The 19,237-nt window shown below is 35.1% G+C and overlaps 1 protein-coding gene across 1 annotated transcript in view; it reads left to right on the forward strand.

Annotated features, from left to right (window-relative positions):
* Positions 1-19,237, forward strand: part of ncapg2 (non-SMC condensin II complex, subunit G2) — an 86,012-nt gene that overhangs the window by 54,396 nt on the left and 12,379 nt on the right. Inside the window, exons 17-25 of the mRNA XM_028804138.2 lie at positions 1,166-1,236; positions 1,323-1,476; positions 3,009-3,182; positions 3,816-3,932; positions 5,513-5,659; positions 9,334-9,433; positions 9,641-9,831; positions 10,369-10,512; positions 12,503-12,606. Of these exons, the coding sequence (XP_028659971.1) occupies positions 1,166-1,236; positions 1,323-1,476; positions 3,009-3,182; positions 3,816-3,932; positions 5,513-5,659; positions 9,334-9,433; positions 9,641-9,831; positions 10,369-10,512; positions 12,503-12,606 (1,202 nt within the window). The remainder of the gene's footprint in view (positions 1-1,165; positions 1,237-1,322; positions 1,477-3,008; positions 3,183-3,815; positions 3,933-5,512; positions 5,660-9,333; positions 9,434-9,640; positions 9,832-10,368; positions 10,513-12,502; positions 12,607-19,237) is intronic.

The raw sequence follows: 19,237 nt of genomic DNA on the forward strand, positions 1-19,237 counted from the left end.
TTTGTTGTTCATCGCAAGTCATAGAGATTCCCAGGCAGAAAAACATTAGACACGGTTGCTACTGTTTTTGTTAGTGGGGATAAGTCTAATTTTTCCAGAGAGCATTCTTATAAATAAATTCAAGATTATTTAAGTAACTGCTCATAGTCTTTAAAATGTCATTTCTTGTTTAGCTTGTATTGCATTGCTGATTTGGGAACATAAGGGCAGGTCTGATGATCACTGGATGTTGCCCTGAGGTATTTTGGACCTCATACATGATCTTTCTTGTTGCTATTTGGGTTAATATAATAGCTGATCACACCAAGGTTAAGCTGTTTATTTTACAGTGGACTAATATATTTTAAATATTTGGTTGTGAAAAGCATTTTCAACTTTCTTATTCGAATCATCTGATGTTCATTTAGATTATGACCTAATTTGTTTCCATGATCTCTGTGGATGAGACCAATGTGACTAGATTTCTTATCATTATTTAATAAAGGGTTTGTCAAAATTTGCCTTTTTGGTTGCTTGACTTAAGTTGCTACCCTTTTTTTTTTTTTTTTCTTTATTGAGATAATGAAACGTGTGGTTTGATATAAGAATTTTTATTTACCTATTTTGTTGTCTGTTGCATTGATCTGTTCATTTAAGTAATATTCAGTTTGATAAATGTGCATGTTTAGCCGCTGTGTACAGGCTATGAGTATTTAAATAAATTCGCCAATATAATGCTGTTTGTGTAATTTTCTTAATCTTAAAATATTTACATACATAAACATTCATATCAAGGTACTGTAAACCATAAAACAGAACTCAATCTTATTGGTTCAATGTATAGCATAAGAAACAGACTATGGTTGGTAACAGAGGAAGCAGGGTGGGGACTCCACTCATTTCCATTCACATAATATGTGGTTATATAATACATTAGAATAAAAGAAGAATTTGATAAGATAAATGTAACACTTTCACAAATACTGGTTCACAAACTTTTAAGTAGCACTCTATGTTAATAGTTGTGTGTGAAGTGGCTCAGTATGGTTTTTCCTGTTAAATTATGTAATAATTGAAAATAAAGGTTGAAGTTGTTTCTCCTCTACTAAAGGAGGCACAATAGTTAACAATTTGTAAACTTTAAGTAGTGATACTGAGGTCAACACATTACTTTTTTCCTTCCCAGGATGACCGATGTATAGCTCCATTAATAATACTAGCTTCCTTTATGCCTCCTGCAACTATTCCAACCTTCAGGTAGGGGTTACTTTTATTCTGTTTTCTTTTTTTCTGTTCTATTTTAACACTAAAGTATGATTTAAGATATATTTGTTCTACTGCAGTTGTGGAGTTCTGTCAAAACTGAGAAATCTGGAGAAAGGTGCCCCAGAAAGCAAGTACTCTCTGCTTATTGATTGTCTTTGTCAGTGGGGTCAAGTCGGACATCTTACAGAGCTTATCACAGATTGGCTTACTGATGTAGTTTCCCAGAAAAAGGTATATTTTATTTGTAGGCTAGTATTTTAAGATCCCACACAATTTATATATGTTATTTAAATTGTGATTTAAAAAGAAAATGTAGACAGTTTCTTTTCCATGAAAACAATTTCTTGGCTATATTAAAATTATTTTTATTAATGACTGGATTACTTTAGATGTGTTAAAATAATGGTAATAGTTGATTTTCTTTTTAAAGGATAGGTCTGGTATTTTTCAAGTCAGTTTTTTTTTCCACAGCCATGGTATATATTCATTTGCAACATGAAATTGCATTCTAAGGTGAACCATATTTTATTAATTTAAAAAATGAACTAGCCTGTTTTTGTGTTTTATAATGGAGCTAATGGATACCAGCATCCTAATGTGAAAAAATTGTTAAAACTTACTGAATTTGTCCACTTTTAAGTAGAAAAGGGTTTGATTTAAGAAAACCTGTCTTCTGTGTTTCTGACGAATGCATGTGACAACAGAAGTGAACCGGAAATAATAAATGTTATTGCAGATTCTTGGTGCTATTTTTTAGAGAAATTAATTTGTTTGTTTCTTTCTTGTCTGCTTGCAGCAGGCGTCATGGGTGGAGTTATGACAATCTCCCAACAATTTGTCAAGCTTTATGCTGCAAATAATTATCTTGCTTTTGCTTCTGCAATTCTGTTTTATCCACTGTCATGTTCTGTCATGGCTTGTAACAAAAGGCAAGATCTGCACTCAAATCACTTTTCACTAATTGCACTCTGAGCTATTGTTTCACACAGCCCAAATGAGCAAGATTCGCTATGAGTGGCAACGCTGTTGTGAATATCACATGCAAAAATTTTATTGTAATTTAAACACCTAACAATACATCTGAACTGATTACACTGTTAGACATTTTTTTAAATAAACCTTAGATTTTTTGAAAGAGCTAAATCTTAGATGTTGCACATTCCATGGTATTTCATGTGCCTACATAACAAAAAAAATATATACACAGAAAATAAAAAGGGAAAAGTGTGCGGTAGAGCCCAACCACAATAAAAAAGATCGAAGCTCCACAATATAGTTATCCATTTTTTTAAAGGCGTGATGTGTTGCTCTTGCTGAAGATATGGTAATAAAGGACCTACATGTAACATTATTGAGTGGGTTAACTCACTTACACTCATTGATACCAATCAAAACATAAATATTTAAGGGGGGACGTGTAATCTCCATGCAGAACCTGGCACTGTTTAGTGTGAATGACAGCACTGTGCTGTAAAATTTTTTTCTTTAAAAATGAGTGAGTGGAGTAAGTTAATGCTTTTTTCCACATTTGGACATTGGTACCCATTCCCTGTATAAAACGCAAGAGCAGGCTAGTTATTTCTGAAAATGTATAAAATATGCTTTACTCTGGAATGCAATTTCATGTGACAAATTACCATATACTGTGACTGTGAAGAAATAACTGACTTGAAAAATATCAAGTGAATCATTTTAAGGGAGATGATCCAAGTAATTTTGCTTTTTGCTTTTATCTTTAATGTTTTATTGTTTTCCACTGTTAGAGTAAAAGAGATTCTCAGCGAAGAGTCCGCATCCAGGAAGTAATGGAATCCAAACCAGACCTGGCAATAGTCTATTTAGAGTACATATTGACACACACCATCAATCGTGAATGTTTGCTGGCTATGCCTCAGAATAAATTAAATCAACTTCTAAAATCACTTTTGTCATTAAAGGTATGTGATTTTTATGTATTTGTATTATGGAAAACTCCTCTAAGCATATATTGATCAAAATATTCTTAAGCCACACTAACAACGTTAGGTTTTATGTCTCTGTGTTTAATTTTAATACGTTTAACTTTTCCTGGGTACGACTAAATACTTGGATTTGTAATCTTTGTTATGTTTGTAAATGTGCATAAACCCAACACAAGTCAGTAGAGTCTCCATGAAAAATTGAAATTTCCTGTTTGCTAGATATTCAGGAGAAACCAAAGAATAGAGGAGATACAGTAAATATTCTAGGCCTTCCATAATAAGGCTTTGGACATCACTGTATTCCAGGTTTACTTTTGTTTAAAATTAGATGAGCTGATCTTTTAGTGCAGTATACTGATAAATGTTTAGCATCAGTCAAGAGACACAAATGGTTTCTGTTGTTAGCAAGTATCTTTGCATTTTATTTTCGTGTAAACCAAAATCTTCATGCACAAAAATGTTACTTAGTACGAGAATCAGAATTAAAAAAAAAAAAAAAAAAAAGATAAAATAAATTCTATAATAAAAAACATTAATGTATATTAGCGATGCATGTATCAACATTTTAGTTGAATATGCTATAAATTAACAAATGTTGTTTGCTTTTAGGAGATGCTCTTTTCAAGTATAAGCTCATCTGAGGCTGAAGCCAGCGAGACTGACACACAGACTGCACTCAGAGGATTTGTGATTCACTGTCGTCTAAGTGTCCATCTTCATCACAAAGTTTGTGAAGATCTATTCTCTAACATATACTCTATTAACTCATTCTTTACATTGTTGGCTTATGTTACTTATTTCTACATTCATCATATTACATGTGGTTTTTGTAATTTTCAGTTGTCAAATAGTGTTACAGACTGCAACTAAATTAGTTGCAAATTGTAACAAAATTAGTTTTAATATGTACTGTAGTATTTTTCACCTATCAGCTCAGATAATGGTTTGACCCCTTGCCTGGTCACTGTGTGCAGTTCTACACTCTCATCATGTCCTTGTTGGTTTTCTCCAGCCCCCAAATACACAGCCCCCCTTCATTTATCTTTCATATACAAGAATGGTGCATGGTAACTTAATTGGTAGCTGTTAAATCAGCCCTGCATACATGTGTACAGTTACTGAAGACAAAATTGAAGGCAGAAAGATTATCAAACAAGCAGCAACTGAAGGTGGCAGCATTAAAGGCCTGGCAAAGCATCTCAAGTGAGGAAACTCTCCATTTGGTTATGTTCATAGGTTCCAGACCTCAAACAGCTATTGACTACAAATGATTTTCTTCTAAGTATTAAAACTATACATATATTTTATTTTATATTACTTTGTTCCATTACTTTTGAAAATGGAAGGACTCTGAACAATGGCCGTAATTTCTGAAAGCTTAATGCAATAAATGTTAAACACCATAAATTAAAGCCGAAAGTCTGTATTTCTGTCACATCTTGATTGCTTCATTTCAAATCCATTTTGGTGCTATACAGAGAGAAAATTACAAAAATTGCATCAATGTCCAAATACTTATGAACTTAACTGTATATGAGTGTTTCGTGACTAATATCCGGTGAAGGTTGCCTGCAGCTCGAATAGGCTATGTCTTGCCTCAGTCCTGTATAGGAAGAATTTGAGTAAGAAAATTGATTGATTAATATTTTGCTTATCAGAAGTGTATACAAGTATACTGTATTAGGCTTCTGGAAAATCCAACTGCCCATAACTGTCTTTCTGATTAAAAATAAGTGTGCAAAGCTGCATGTAAAGCTTTTCTAAATAGGTCTTTAAATTTTATTTTTCCTTCCTTTAACATACTGCAAAATTGAAAGGACTTCAATGTCTCAAAATGTATCGGTTGCATGGGTGTTTTTTGGTTGTTAATGGGAGTGAGGTTGTTTTTCTCACATCAACAACAAAGCAGACAGACACAAAATATTAGGGAATTAAAAGGAAAGAGAAAGTTAAATGGCTGAAATAGTGGGTAAATGCCACTCTATATTGTTTCCTTGCTCCCCTATGCTCATTGTCTTGTTCTGTACATAGGATATTCAAGATGTATTTACAAGCATTTAACTCAAGCTTGATTATCGTTCTAAATGCTGCTGGGTGGCACTTATATTTGGCAAAGTAATATGAATGTATAAAATGTGAACATGAGCAGAGGGATCACTTTATTGATCTTTTTATATCATTTACTTTAAGCATAAGTACCCATGAATATCACAGTAAGTTAATGGATAAATTAAAAAGAATGTGATTCACAAATTCTCAAAAAACTTTCTTAAAGCACAAACTGCTGATTATGTTTGTCTTTTCAGTTTAACACAAGTGAAAAAAACTATCTGTCATTTCTGGAGAACACTTCTGAGGAGCTACTTGAGAAAGTCCTACCTTTTTTGAGAGGGCCAAGAAGTGAGGATCAGTCCATAAAGAACCAGACTGCATTAGCAAAAGAGGTTATTGAAGTGAGTAAAGCAAAGTAATGCAAGTTAACGATAGTGATATTTACATGTTGATCTTAAGGAACAATTTACTATATGTGAATATTAAATGCACAAACTTTCTGCAACTGTTTAGATTTTCACCAACTGTTGACAGTGCAATATTTTTAGCCTAATTAAGGGGTTACAAATTGTTTTTGTTATGTGACATTCCAGTCTTCCCAATTAAAAGACAATGACGTCCATATTAAACAAGGGATTATTAAACGATAAGTGCAGAGATTTTTAAGTCAGGTTATTTCTTCACAATAATAGTATATATTAATTTGCCAAATGAAGTTGTGGGCTGGGATCCAAACCTAAAAACAAATGCCTTAAAAGTTACCTAATTTATCAGTTTTTCTAGCCAAAAGTGTTATTGAGTATTGAGTCACATCTTACTGTTGAATACATTTTGTAAATTAGCTTATGCATGTCATTTTAGGAAGAAAGAGGGGAAAAAAACAAACATACTGGTTGTGTGCTTCATCTCACTGCTTGTCGTCGTCTTCTTCCTCATCCTCCTTTTAGTTCCAGCGGTGTGGTTTCCTCAAGCATATCCATTTCACCTTTATTGTGATTAATATTAAGAATACTGCTGCCAGAGCAAACTGCTGTCACTGTTCTGTCAACAGGTAGACAATAATCACTGAACAAAGTGTCACACTTTAAATAACACCGTCTTTCACTATGCATGATGAAGACAAATCTGAAAAACCTACTGGAGTTCCCTTTTTTTTTTTCCCCACCCCAGACAGAAACTGTCTAAGTTGCAAATTAATTTTACTAATTCAAAAATGTCCTCAGCGGTTATGTTATTACCACATCATCAGAAAAAGCCATTCAGCATGCACAATAAAATTTAATAATTAGTGTCTGGCTCTTCAGTCTGTTTCATTGTGGTTTAGTTCTATCATATAACCTACCTTTTTATTTCCCCAGTACATTTCTGTCATGGTGTGCACAGCATGCCACAAAATGTGAATAACACTTATGTGCCGATTGGCATTGTTAACCTAGTGTTGGCAAGCAGGTGACTTTGAAAATCTAAGGTTTTGATTTAAAAAAAAATGTAGTGTATTCAGTTTTAGTTATTTATTGTCATGTGATGAAAAGCAATTGAAGTCTTGTATGCATGCTTGACTGGTAGACACTACTGTGTCATACAACATGAAATTCTCTCCGTAGGCTATGTAAAATAGGGTAACACGGAAAGTAAAGTTAAAACCGACCTTGCCACAATAATTTCACAGTTCTGTGGGTCATCATTTCAGTTAGGTAAAGTCCTATATAAAGTCACAGAACGGCATTACAGTGTTGTTCATGCAGCTTTTAATAATTAGCACACAGCTTGCACTAGTATCTATTGTAGAAAAGAGAAGATAGCACAGAGTTGAAGGAGCAAGCCACAGGCTAAGTGTACAATGTTTCAAGGTGGCACACTCACAGACACTGCAGAACCGACAACATGAACATGCGACAATAAATAATCACCATTCTTTGCTTGATGTGGACATGTATCTGAGATTGATCCAATGATGTAACTAATTATAAAAAATAATGATATGATTCAATTGTGCATCTGCTGTTACACTACGTTTCTATACATGATTCAGTATGTGTAACAGCCTTGCATATAAAAAAAATGATTTGAGTACACATGGCATAAGAAAAAAACTGTTAATTGGAGTATGCATGTGCCATTGGGGCTGGCAAAACTTCTGAATCACGTCAGACATTTTCATGGCATACTGACTCCTCTACCGCTCTATCAGACACTTAGCACATTTTTTTGCAGAGCATCATTTGTTACAAATCATGGCAGAACATACCCATTGATGAAACAGAACTGTATAGGCTAAAGAAGGAAAACATGCTGTGTGAAGCTACAGCAAAAGTACCAATTGGTTATGCATAAGATGAAACTTTCCAAACTCCATCCATGATGTGAGTAGACAAGCGAACACAAAATGTATCCTTGCCTCAAGAAAATAGTTCCAAGAATCTGTGATAAAATTCATTCCTTACAATTTACTTCATTGTCACAAACATCCCTCAGATACGCAGAAGGCCCGTTTTCTTACATTGTGAAACCCTTGCCACTTCAGAGTGGACATATTCGGTAACTTTTAAGGTTTTTGTATTTATGTGTGGAACCCTGCCCCAGGACTTCCATTTTAAGAACAGGCCTGGTATAAAAAAAAAAAATACTTCACTGTAGAATGCATATATGTACACGGCCATCTTTATTGGCTCAGTTTGATAAACATACTAGTAAGTACTGTAAATACTTCAAAAAAATTAGTAAAACTGAAAAGACTACTTGCCTGTTCAGTAGTTACAAGACATATAATGTAATTACAGAGCACAGTTTAAAACTGAAAAATATGATGACATGAAAACATTGGTGCACTAGTATGCAGTGCTTCCCAGGATGAACACTACATTGCCAGTGGTTCTCAAACTGTTTTACAGTATTTGGGGAAAAAAGTAACCCCTTTTTAAAGGGAAAGCAATACTTTATTTGCTATATTCTACACTTGAATCCCAAAAGGATTCCATGAAGCTAAAAATGAAACATACGAATACTCACAATTACATTGTCAATCCATGAAAAGAGTAATCCAAACTGGTAACAACAAAGGGGTTTAACAGTCAGTCATTATCCAACCTACTATATCTTAACACAGGGGTCTGCTGGAGCCAATCCCAGCCAACACAGGGCGCAAGGCTGGAACAAATCCCCAGGCAGGGCGCCAGCTCACCACAGAGGGGTTCAACATTTATAATGAAATTACCCCAACTGATAGCGAAAACCTCACCTTCTTTCCCCGTAAGTGATTTCAATAGAAAAGAACACAAAGAAAAATGATAGTATAGAGTTTCAATAAAACTTAGATAGTAGAAATAATATCTCTAACAAGAATAATATCGCACAAACACTCCTGCGCACACATACTCAGATATAATATCTACAACAACACTTTAAAAAAAAAACTTGTTTAATTTCAAAATACCTGTCTGTGTTGAATTGATATACTGCTATAAAACAGACAGAAAAAGTGAAATAAGCCACAATATACAGTTTATTAAGTACAGCCTCTTGAATAAATGTATGAACAATGTGTTGGGATGCGTGCTTGTAACAGCTTCTGAAGAGCATGACCTTCTCGGCTCACTCTGTCATTTGCTTTCTCGTCTTTTTGATGTCACTTTAGTATATTCATCTTTTTAAATAATTAAGCATATAAAATGTATGTTATTTTGCTCCTAGGTCATGTTCATGCTGACAATGACTAAGAACAGTTACCAGCATCAGACCCCACATTCACTAAGCTGCTTGCAATCCTAAGATTCAGAACCACTGGCTTTAGCTATAGTATAATAATATAAAACAATTACAAATCTATAGATATATCTGATATGTATTATCAACAAGTAAAATACAGTATATTTTTGTTATATTTTACAAAAATTACATTATTTACACAGCTAATATTTTATGGTGTGTATAATATAATGAATAATTTTTGATCAGGATGTGTTTGTATGAGTAAGTCTTGCTGGTTTGAGGTTATTATATGCAAAGGATGTTGGAATTTTTCTCCATCTATTCATTAACATTCATTTATTTGTGCGTGCATGTGTGTTTTTCATAGGCATTCCTGTCAGTATTGAAGGATGTGATAATGATAGGTTTTGCTGACATTGACTTTCAAGGACAAAGCCTGCAACTCTGCCTTGATGTTCTTCAAACTGGCAAGTATATATTATTCAACAAGATAAAATGTTTTTGGCAAAATGCAAAACAGATCTGTTCTGAAGTTGGCAGACATTTTATTTAAAATATTTTCTTTAATTGCTGGAATAGTTAAATATGACATTCACAAAAAAGGATAATGAACATCATTTCTTTTATATAATAGCATGCTTGGATCTAATGTTTACATCTCTGATCTTCTACAGGTGGAGGATATATGTGCCTACCTGTAATGATCCCTGTTCTGAAAGAAATTACTTTGTGTGCTCTGGCACAGTCTCACCATAGTGAAAGCGAAGAGCTCTCATTACTTTTAGTGGTTATCCAGAATGTTTTCCAAAAAATTCTAGAAAGTATTGCAAGCACACTGCGCAAAGATAGAGAAGAAGCATTGCGGGTATGTTGATCTGTGTCCTTAAAATGTGTTTATGGGAAAAATATATTACAACTTAATATTTTTTGCTATTACCCAAGAAAAGAAAATACAATTTACTGTAAGTGATGTTGGATCATAAGCTTTTCAAACATTATTATTAGTATTTATATTGGAGTGTTATTGAAACATTTTTGTCCATGGTGTAAGATGTCTTCATATGACTACTAGTATCCAGAAATTTTATATTAAAAACTATTCTGTCTGTATAAATAGTTAAATAAGAGGTACTATTTGACATAGAGAGTCTGTCTGTTGAATCATATGTAGTTCTAATTAGGTCTAATTAAAAAAATGTTAATTATACTTCATTGGGCTCACAGCTTAAACAATATACAGTATATACTAGTGGTGAAGAAGTATGATGAGAAATGAGATTTTTTTTTTAATATTCATACAGAAACCACTCTTTAAGAAGTTATCTCTTTCTAGATCACTGGGGATGTTTAGCCAGTCTCGGTTTCTTAACTTGTCTCTTTTTTTATCCTATGCATATTTCAGATGCTTAATTCGATTCAAATGGCTCTCGGAGAATTAATTTGTGTAATTCAAGACTGGCATTACCCTAATACCTCTGTTCTTCGTGGTGTTCTCTCCAGTATACTAGCTGCAATGTTGGTGGAAATGGCCCGTACTTTGCAAAAGGCAAGTTGACATGATAATTAAGGTTATACAGTTGAAGTTGTATCCATTCATTCTCTTGACAGAAAATGCATTGTAGTTCACCATGTATTTATCAATGTAATGATTTAACATAATAAAATGGAATATGCTGATTGCTTTTATGAAACAAAAAAGCACAAAAAACTTAATATGTGTGTGTAATAAATCAATAAATGTGCAGCACAGAGTTATGACCTAGTGTCTTGCTAAACCTTTATTTGTTTGTAGGGCTGATGTTCGATTGAAAAATGTAATGATGATTAATTGAATAATTAAAATGTTTGACTGGAATTAATTGCAGTTAATTATATTTCTTTCACACATTAATATTTTCTATTATGTAAAAATAACTGATTAATTTCTAATAAGAAACAGTTTTAATAATCACTTTCTATGCATAATAAAATACTACTTTTAGTTTATTGAACAGTTTTGTGTAACAATCAATGCCCAACGACCATCAAACACCCTACCCCTGCCGCCTAGAGTTTGCTGTAATATTTGGTGAAACCAGTATATATGGTTTTAACTACTGTGTTGAAAGACAACATAGCAAAAGCACTAACAATTGCACAAACAATTAAATATTAAAAACAGAAACACAAAATCCTGGTTCAGAATCAGTGAACAATTAGCACTACTATAGCCCAGGTTGTGATTAACTACGTGATACACATGAGTCAACTCCTCAGCTGTTACTTGGAGAGGAGAAGTCATTAATTATATTTAAAATGTGTATAAATTACGATTTTAAGTAGCAAAAATAGACTGAAAAAAAACTATATATAAACAGTATGTAAAAATATGTAACTGATAGGGCTATTTATTTAAATGTTTTAAATTGCACATTATCATAGAGTGTATAATTTTTGAATTTTAAAATAAGTCTAACTCTCTTAACCTTCAGCCCAAATGGATGGAAATATTACCACAATCAATTTGTCCTGATTGCTTAGTTTTATTGATTGCAGTATAATATTGGCCACCGTAGGTTATAATGTAGACTGTAGAGTAGGTAAAATACAATCAATTTAACAGCATACCATGTCTGTGTTAATGAAGGAGTGAGTGAGGTATAAGGATTCGAGTAATAACACTGTGTCATCTCCTGTTTAGGTGCTCGAGCATGGGTAGTACCTGCATGATGCCTTTTCAGTTCTGATAACCCTGCAACTAGGCAAGCTCTATGGCAAATGTATTTGTCACCAGGTATAGGGATGACCCACTGACATTCTCTCTCACACTTAGACGTAAACCTTGACAGCGTCTTACTTTTCAAGAGCGAACCTGCATTAGCAGACATCACTGCTTGTAGCATCGTCTCCTCGATGTTTCACTGTACGCTGATGTAACTTTTCAGTATATAAATGCAGCATAATGGTAAGAATGATGCTGTTGGGCAATCTCATTAAGCACATAGTTCTTGTCCAAATGCAACATTAACGAGGTTTGAATATGAAACTTATTCACTACACTTGTATAACTGGTTTGATTTTAATTGTTCTCATGCTATTCTCAGCACTTTGAAGAGGTAGCATATATATATGAAATGATGTACTTGAAAATACAGATCAAATTGTGTCCTGCGCTGATTCAGTATGATAAGCTGGATTCTGTGTTCCAATACAGGGCAATCCCATACCTCAAGGGACGAATGGCAACACTACTGGTGTGTCTAGTCGAAGACTATTATCAAAAAACAACGCTGAAAACAGTGAAACACTATTAGTTGACTTTCATTCATTTCACACTGTTTCATTAAGTGTAAAGCAAAGTCAAATTGACCGAATTAAATTAACTCATTTAGGAGCTGCATTAAAAAATGTAATTGCAGAACTTTTTAATGCATTTATTACACGTGTTAACAGCAATGGATCAGGAGCTCTGCTTGATTGTTTGATGTTTTCTTTTTATAAAATTAAAGAGCTTAATTGTATCAAACCACGTTTTACAAATTGATCAAATATTTCAGATTTCCTGTCCTGAAGATTTAAATCCTCCAAATTCTGTTGAAGACTTGCCTCCTTTATCCTGCTTGTTGCTGAAAATCATTCTTAAATCGCCAAAACTAATCAGGTAAGGATTACTGATGAAAGTGATTCATTGAACAATCAGTAATTGGACAGGTGTACTCTAGATTATGCAAACATTTTTGTATCATTAAAGCTTCCTTTATTGTTGGCAGAAAAATCTACATATTTCAGGAAACATACCTTTTAAAAGTAGAAACAAATCTTGCCTTCAAAGTTGAAACCATATGTGTTTACTAATGTGTACTAGTTGTGCCATAGATGCTTTCAGTTTTGGATTGTTGTAGGTTTCCTGTCTTTTCTCTGCATTGTAAGCCAGCTATTATGGAATATAGATTCTAGGGATTACAAGAGACACTAAGTAAATAGTGCAAAGAACAGTGCACTGTAATTCACATTTAACAGTGTAATCTAAACTGAACTTTAAGTTCATCTTGAAGATATTAAAGTATTATATTTTTTACAAGTGAACCTTAAAAGTCATATGTACAGTGCATTCGGAAAGTATTCACAGCGCATCACTTTTTCCACATTTTGTTATGTTACAGCCTTATTCCAAAATGGATTAAATTCATTTTTTTCCTCAGAATTCTACACACAACACCCCATAATGACAACATGAAAAAAGTTTACTTGAGGTTTTTGCAAATTTATTAAATATAAAAAAACTGAGAAATCACATGTATATAAGTATTCACAGCCTTTGCCATGAAGCTCAAAATTGAGCTCAGGTGCATCCTGTTTCCCCTGACCATCCTTGAGATGTTTCTGCAGCTCAATTGGAGTCCACCTGTGGTAAATTCAGTTGATTGGACATGATTTGGAAAGGCACACACCTGTCTATATAAGGTCCCACAGTTGACAGTTCATGTCAGAGCACAAACCAAGCATGAAGTCAAAGGAATTGTCTGTAGACCTCCGAGACAGGATTGTCTCGAGGCACAAATCTGGGGAAGGTTACAGAAAAATTTCTGCTGCTTTGAAGGTCCCAATGAGCACAGTGGCCGCCATCATCCTTAAGTGGAAGAAGTTCGAAACCACCAGGACTCTTCCTAGAGCTGGACGGCCATCTAAACTGAGCGATCGGGGGAGAAGGGCCTTAGTCAGGGAGGTGACCAAGAACCCGATGGTCACTCTGTCAGAGCTCCAGAGGTCCTCTGTGGAGAGAGAACCTTCCAGAAGGACAACCATCCCTGCAGCAATCCACCAATCAGGCCTGTATGGTAGAGTGGCCAGACGGAAGCCACTCCTTAGTAAAAGGCACATGGCAGCCCGCCTGGAGTTTGCCAAAAGGCACCTGAAGGACTCTCAGACCATGAGAAAGAAAATTCTCTGGTCTGATGAAACAAAGATTGAACTCTTTGGTGTGAATGCCAGGCGTCACGTTTGGAGGAAACCAGGCACCACTCATCACCAGGCCAATACCATCCCTACAGTAAAGAATGGTGGTGGCAGCATCATGCTGTGGGGATGTTTTTCAGCAGCAGAGACTGGGAGACTAGTCAGGATAAAGGGAAAGATGACTGCAGCAATGTACAGAGACATCCTGGATGAAAACCAGCTCCAGAGCGCTCTTGACCTCAGACTGGGGCGACGGTTCATCTTTCAGCAGGACAACGACCCTAAGCACACAGCCAAGATATCAAAGGAGTGGCTTCAGGACAACTCTGTGAATGTCCTTGAGTGGCCCAGCCAGAGCCCAGACTTGAATCCGATTGAACATCTCTGGAGAGATCTTAAAATGGCTGTGCACCGACGCTTCCCATCCAACCTGATGAAGCTTGAGAGGTGCTGCAAAGAGGAATGGGAGAAACTGGCCAAGGATAGGTGTACCAAGCTTGTGGCATCATATTCAAAAAGACTTGAAGCTGTAATTGCTGCCAAAGGTACATCGACAAAGTATTGAGCAAAGGTTGTGAATACTTATGTACATGGGATTTCTCAGTTTTTTTATTTTTAATAAATTTGCAAAAACCTCAAGTAAACTTTTTTCACGTCATTATGGGGTGTTGTATGTAGAATTCTGCAGAAAAAAATGAATTTAATCCATTTTGGAATAAGGCTGTAACATAACAAAATGTGGAAAAAGTGATGCGCTGTGAATACTTTCCGGATGCACTGTATCTTTTACATTGAAAAATTAATATATAAGCTTCTTTTACTGGGCATGAATTACTGACATAAATACCTGAAAAAATACTAATTCATGTATATAGGATATATGGTATAGATGGGTTAAGACAAATACTTTTCAGTTTTCTTAAAGCTTAAGGTAAGCAGCAAAATGTATCTAAAAAATAAAAAGAAAAATTAATTGTACTTGCATAAAAATTATTAAATACATATTTTTAGCTATTAATTTTGTGTATAGTAACAGATGCCAAGTCAGATCCATAAGTATTACTAATTTGTATCGTTCATAATTTGCTAAATCTTTAACTCTTTATTTATCAAAGAAATTTATGAGTATGAAAGAAGGGACATATTTATGGTTCATAATATGTATGAACATAATTGATAACAAGCACTGTTTGTGTCAAAGTAAATCTTAAGTGTGGTTTTTACATTAAATAAAAATGTTTTCAATTCAATTAAAAACTTGGTTGCTTTGGTGAAATGTCAAATATTCTGAGAACTGAAAATACTAGTTATAATTGTGGATTTGACCATACTAATTCCTCTCAGTTAATATATAGACACATTAATCCAAGGGATACTGAAAGATAATAGAATTTTGTCAGAACAAGTAGATGTTACTGATCCTTCTTGTATAACTACATTATGTACCTGGGCATTTTGATGTCAAGATACTGCAGAGTTAGGCGGGTACAGTAAAGTATATACTATATCACTCTGTACGGATTAGAAGTTTCAGCGGGTTGTAGTCAAATAATTATTTTCAATTGCAAATGAGTGTTTTACACCAGCATCTGGACTAGATTCTTGGAGCTGTGAGGCAAAATCACAAACCACTGAGCCACCTGACTTCAATTAATATTTTAATCAGGCCGGCTCTTGCTTATCCTAGTTCACGTGCTAAACATTAGACATACAGTACTGTGCAAAAGTTTTAGGCATGTGTGAAAAATGCTGTAAACAAAGAATGCTTTCAGAAATATAAATAATGATTGTTTATTGTTATCAATTTACAAAATGCAAAGTGAGCGAACAAAAGAAAAATCTAAATCAAATCAATACTTGGTGTTACTACCTTTTGCCTTCAAACCAGCATCAATTCTTATAGGTACACTTGCACAAAGTCAGGGATTTTGTAGGATTATAGTCAGGTGTATAATCAACCAATTATATCAAACAGGTGCTAATGATCATCAATGTCACACGTAGGTTGAAACACAGTCATTAACTGGAACAGAAACAGCTGTGTAGGAGGCTTAAAACTGGGTGAGGAACAGCCAAACTCTGCTACCAAGGTGAGGGTGTGGAAGACAGTTTCATGTCATGGCAAGATTGAGCACAGCAACACGACACAAGGTAGTTATATTGCATCAGCAAGGTCTCTTCCAGACAAAGATTTCAAAGCAGACTGGGGTTTCAAGTTGTGTTGTTCAAGCTCTTTTGATGAAGCACAAAAAAACGGGCAACATTGAGGATCGTAGACGCAGTGGTCGACCAAGGAAACTTAGTGCAGCAGATGAAAGACACATCAAGCTTATTACCCTTCGAAATCGGAAGATGTCCAGCAGTGCCATCAGCTCAGAACTGGCAGAAACCAGTGGGACCCAGGTACACCCATCTACTGTCCGGAGAAGTCTGGCCAGAAGTGGTCTTCATGGAAGAGTTGCAGCCAAAAAGCCATACCTCCGACGTGGAAACAAGGCCAAGCGACTCAAGTATGCACGAAAACATAGGAACTGGGGTGCAGAAAAATGGCAGCAGGTGCTCTGGACTGATGAGTCAAAATTTGAAATATTTGGCTGTAGCAGAAGGCAGTTTGTTCGTCGAAGGGCTGGAGAGCGGTACAATAATTAGTGTCTGCAGGCAACAGTAAAGCATGGTGGAGGTTCCTTGAATGTTTAGGGCTGCATTTCTGCAAATGGAGTTGGAGATTTGGTCAGGATTAATGGTGTTCTCAATGCTGAGAAATACAGGCAGATACTTATCCATCATGCAATACCATCAGGGAGGCGTATGATTGGCCCCAAATTTATTCTTCAGCAGAACAATGACCCCAAACATACAGCCATAGTCATTAAGAAGTATCTTCAGCGTAAAGAAGAACAAGAAGTCCTGGAAGTGATGGTATGGCCCCCACAGAGCCCTGATCTCAACATCATCGATGTGTCTGGGATTACATGAAGAGACAGAAGGATGTGAGGAAGCCTACATCCACAGAAGATCTGTGGTTAGTTCTCCAAGATGTTTGGAACAACCTACCAGCCGAGATCCTTCAAAAACTGTGTGCAAGTGTACCTAGAAGAATTGATGCTGTTTTGAAGACAAAGGGTGGTCACACCAAATATTGATTTGATTTAGATTTCTCTTTTGTTCATTCACTGCATTTTGTTGATTGATGAAAAGAAATGATTAACACTTCCATTTTTGAAAGCATTCTTTGTTTACAGCATTTTTTCACACCTGCCTAAAACGTTTGCACAGAACTGTATATAAACGAAAGACGTGTGTGTAAGGAGCAGTCCGCATACATGCACTTTTAATCTTTTTCTGCGATTGCATGCACCTTACTACGAAAGACCTGTGTGCAACAAACTTTGCCGTCTAACAACAAGGTTATGCTAATGACACAGATGAAAAGGCAACAATTTTGATTAATTGGGTGTATAAAAAAGTCCTATATTTGTCCAGGACAATTTTTTTTATTATTATTATTTTATTGATTTTATTATAATCATTCCATACAAACATCCATTTTTACAGAAGATAGGATTGAAAACAAATCAACCCCCACCCCTGAGAGAGAGAGCATGGCCAACGGGGTAAAACTTAAAGCTAGTAAAAATAAATAAATTGAGTTTAATAGGCGGATAAAGATAAATAGAGAGGAAAAAGAAATGGAAAGAGAATATGCTTCCTCAGTGCTTTAAGAGCTTATTCTAAAATAGTATTAATCCTGCCAGGTTTTGAAAAAATTATGCACAGACCCTCTAAGTGGGAATTTGATTTTTTCCAATTTCAAATAATATAAAACATCAGTTACCCACTGACTTAAAAGAGGAGAGTTAGGATACTTCCAGTTTAGCAAAATAAGTCTGCGTGCCAATAGTGTAGTTAAGGCAATCACAGTTTGTTTGTCCTTCTCCACTGGAAGAACATCAAACACAGCTGTTAATGGGTTAGAAGGGATTGTGACACCAGGGCTGTCTGAAAGGCATTAAAAAAATCTTTGTCCAGAATGATGTTAATTTGGTGGAGGCCCAAAACATGTGACCCAGTGAGGCTGGAACTTGATTGCAGCGTTAGCAGGTTGGATCTTGCCCCTGAAACATTTTGGACAGTTTTAAGGGAGACAGACATGCTCGATATATAATTTTGAGTTGAATAATTGTATGCTTTGTGCATATGGAGCTCGAGTGAATTCTCTGCATTGCTACCTTCCACTCCTTTTCTGATATGTTGAGTGAGAGATCATTTTCCCATTGTCCTCTTGGATCTTTGGAAGGGAGGGACTGTAAAATAATTTTTCAAGAGTCCTTGAAACTGAGCAATATTTTTTCCAGCATAGAGGAAGTTGTGAGATTAAGAAAATCGGCAAGTTCTGTTTAACAAAGTTTCTAATTTGAAGATAGTGAAAGAAATGTGTTGCTGGGAAGTTAAATTTGGAATGAAATTGTTCATGGGATGCAAAGATGTTGTCTATGTAAAGATCTCTAATTAAATTTTCCAGATATTAAAAACTGCATATGTTTGCAAGGGTTGAAAAAGGTGGTTCTCTTGCAGAAGTGCCACAGATAAGATTCTCCATCTTAAAATGCTTTCTACATTGGTTCCATATTCTGAGTGAGTGAAGCACAATATGGTTATTAGTATATTGGCGATAACTTGCATTAATAGGGGCACAAAGCAGGGTTTATAAAGAAGTACTGCAGGATTTTATTTCTTTTGTGCACCAATCCTGTGTATGTTCATCTATTTGTGTCCAGGTTTTTATAGCTTGTATGTTTGCTGCCCAGTAATAAAACAGAAAGTTGGGTAAAGCCATGCCACCTTTTGCCTTAGGTCTTTGTAGGGTTGCTCTTTGAATACGTGGATGTTTTAAGTTCCAAATAAATGAGGTTATGGTTGAATCTAATTGCTTAAAAAATGATTTATTGATGTATTTTGGAATGTTTTGAAATAAAAAGAGAAGCTTAGGGAGGATATTCATCTTAGCGTTAATTCTTCCAGCTAGAGTGAGATGAAGGGTTGACCATCTATGCAAGTCTTGTTTAATTTTTTCCATACAGACTGCGAAATTTTCTTAAGAGCTTTGTTTACTTGTGATATTTACCCCTAGGTATTTAAACTGATCTGCAATGATAAAAAGGAAGGTGTCCAATCTAATATTGTATGCTTGTGAATTCTCTGGAAAGAGCACACTTTTATTCAAATTAATTCTGAGACCAGAGATCTTTTGAAATTCTGTAAGTGCTGTTAAGACTGCAGGCACAGTATTTTGTGGGTCTGATATATACAGTACCATATCATCTGCATATAGAAAA

Source organism: Erpetoichthys calabaricus, chromosome 6, assembly GCF_900747795.2.
Source record: "Erpetoichthys calabaricus chromosome 6, fErpCal1.3, whole genome shotgun sequence".
Lineage (NCBI taxonomy): Eukaryota > Metazoa > Chordata > Cladistia > Polypteriformes > Polypteridae > Erpetoichthys > Erpetoichthys calabaricus.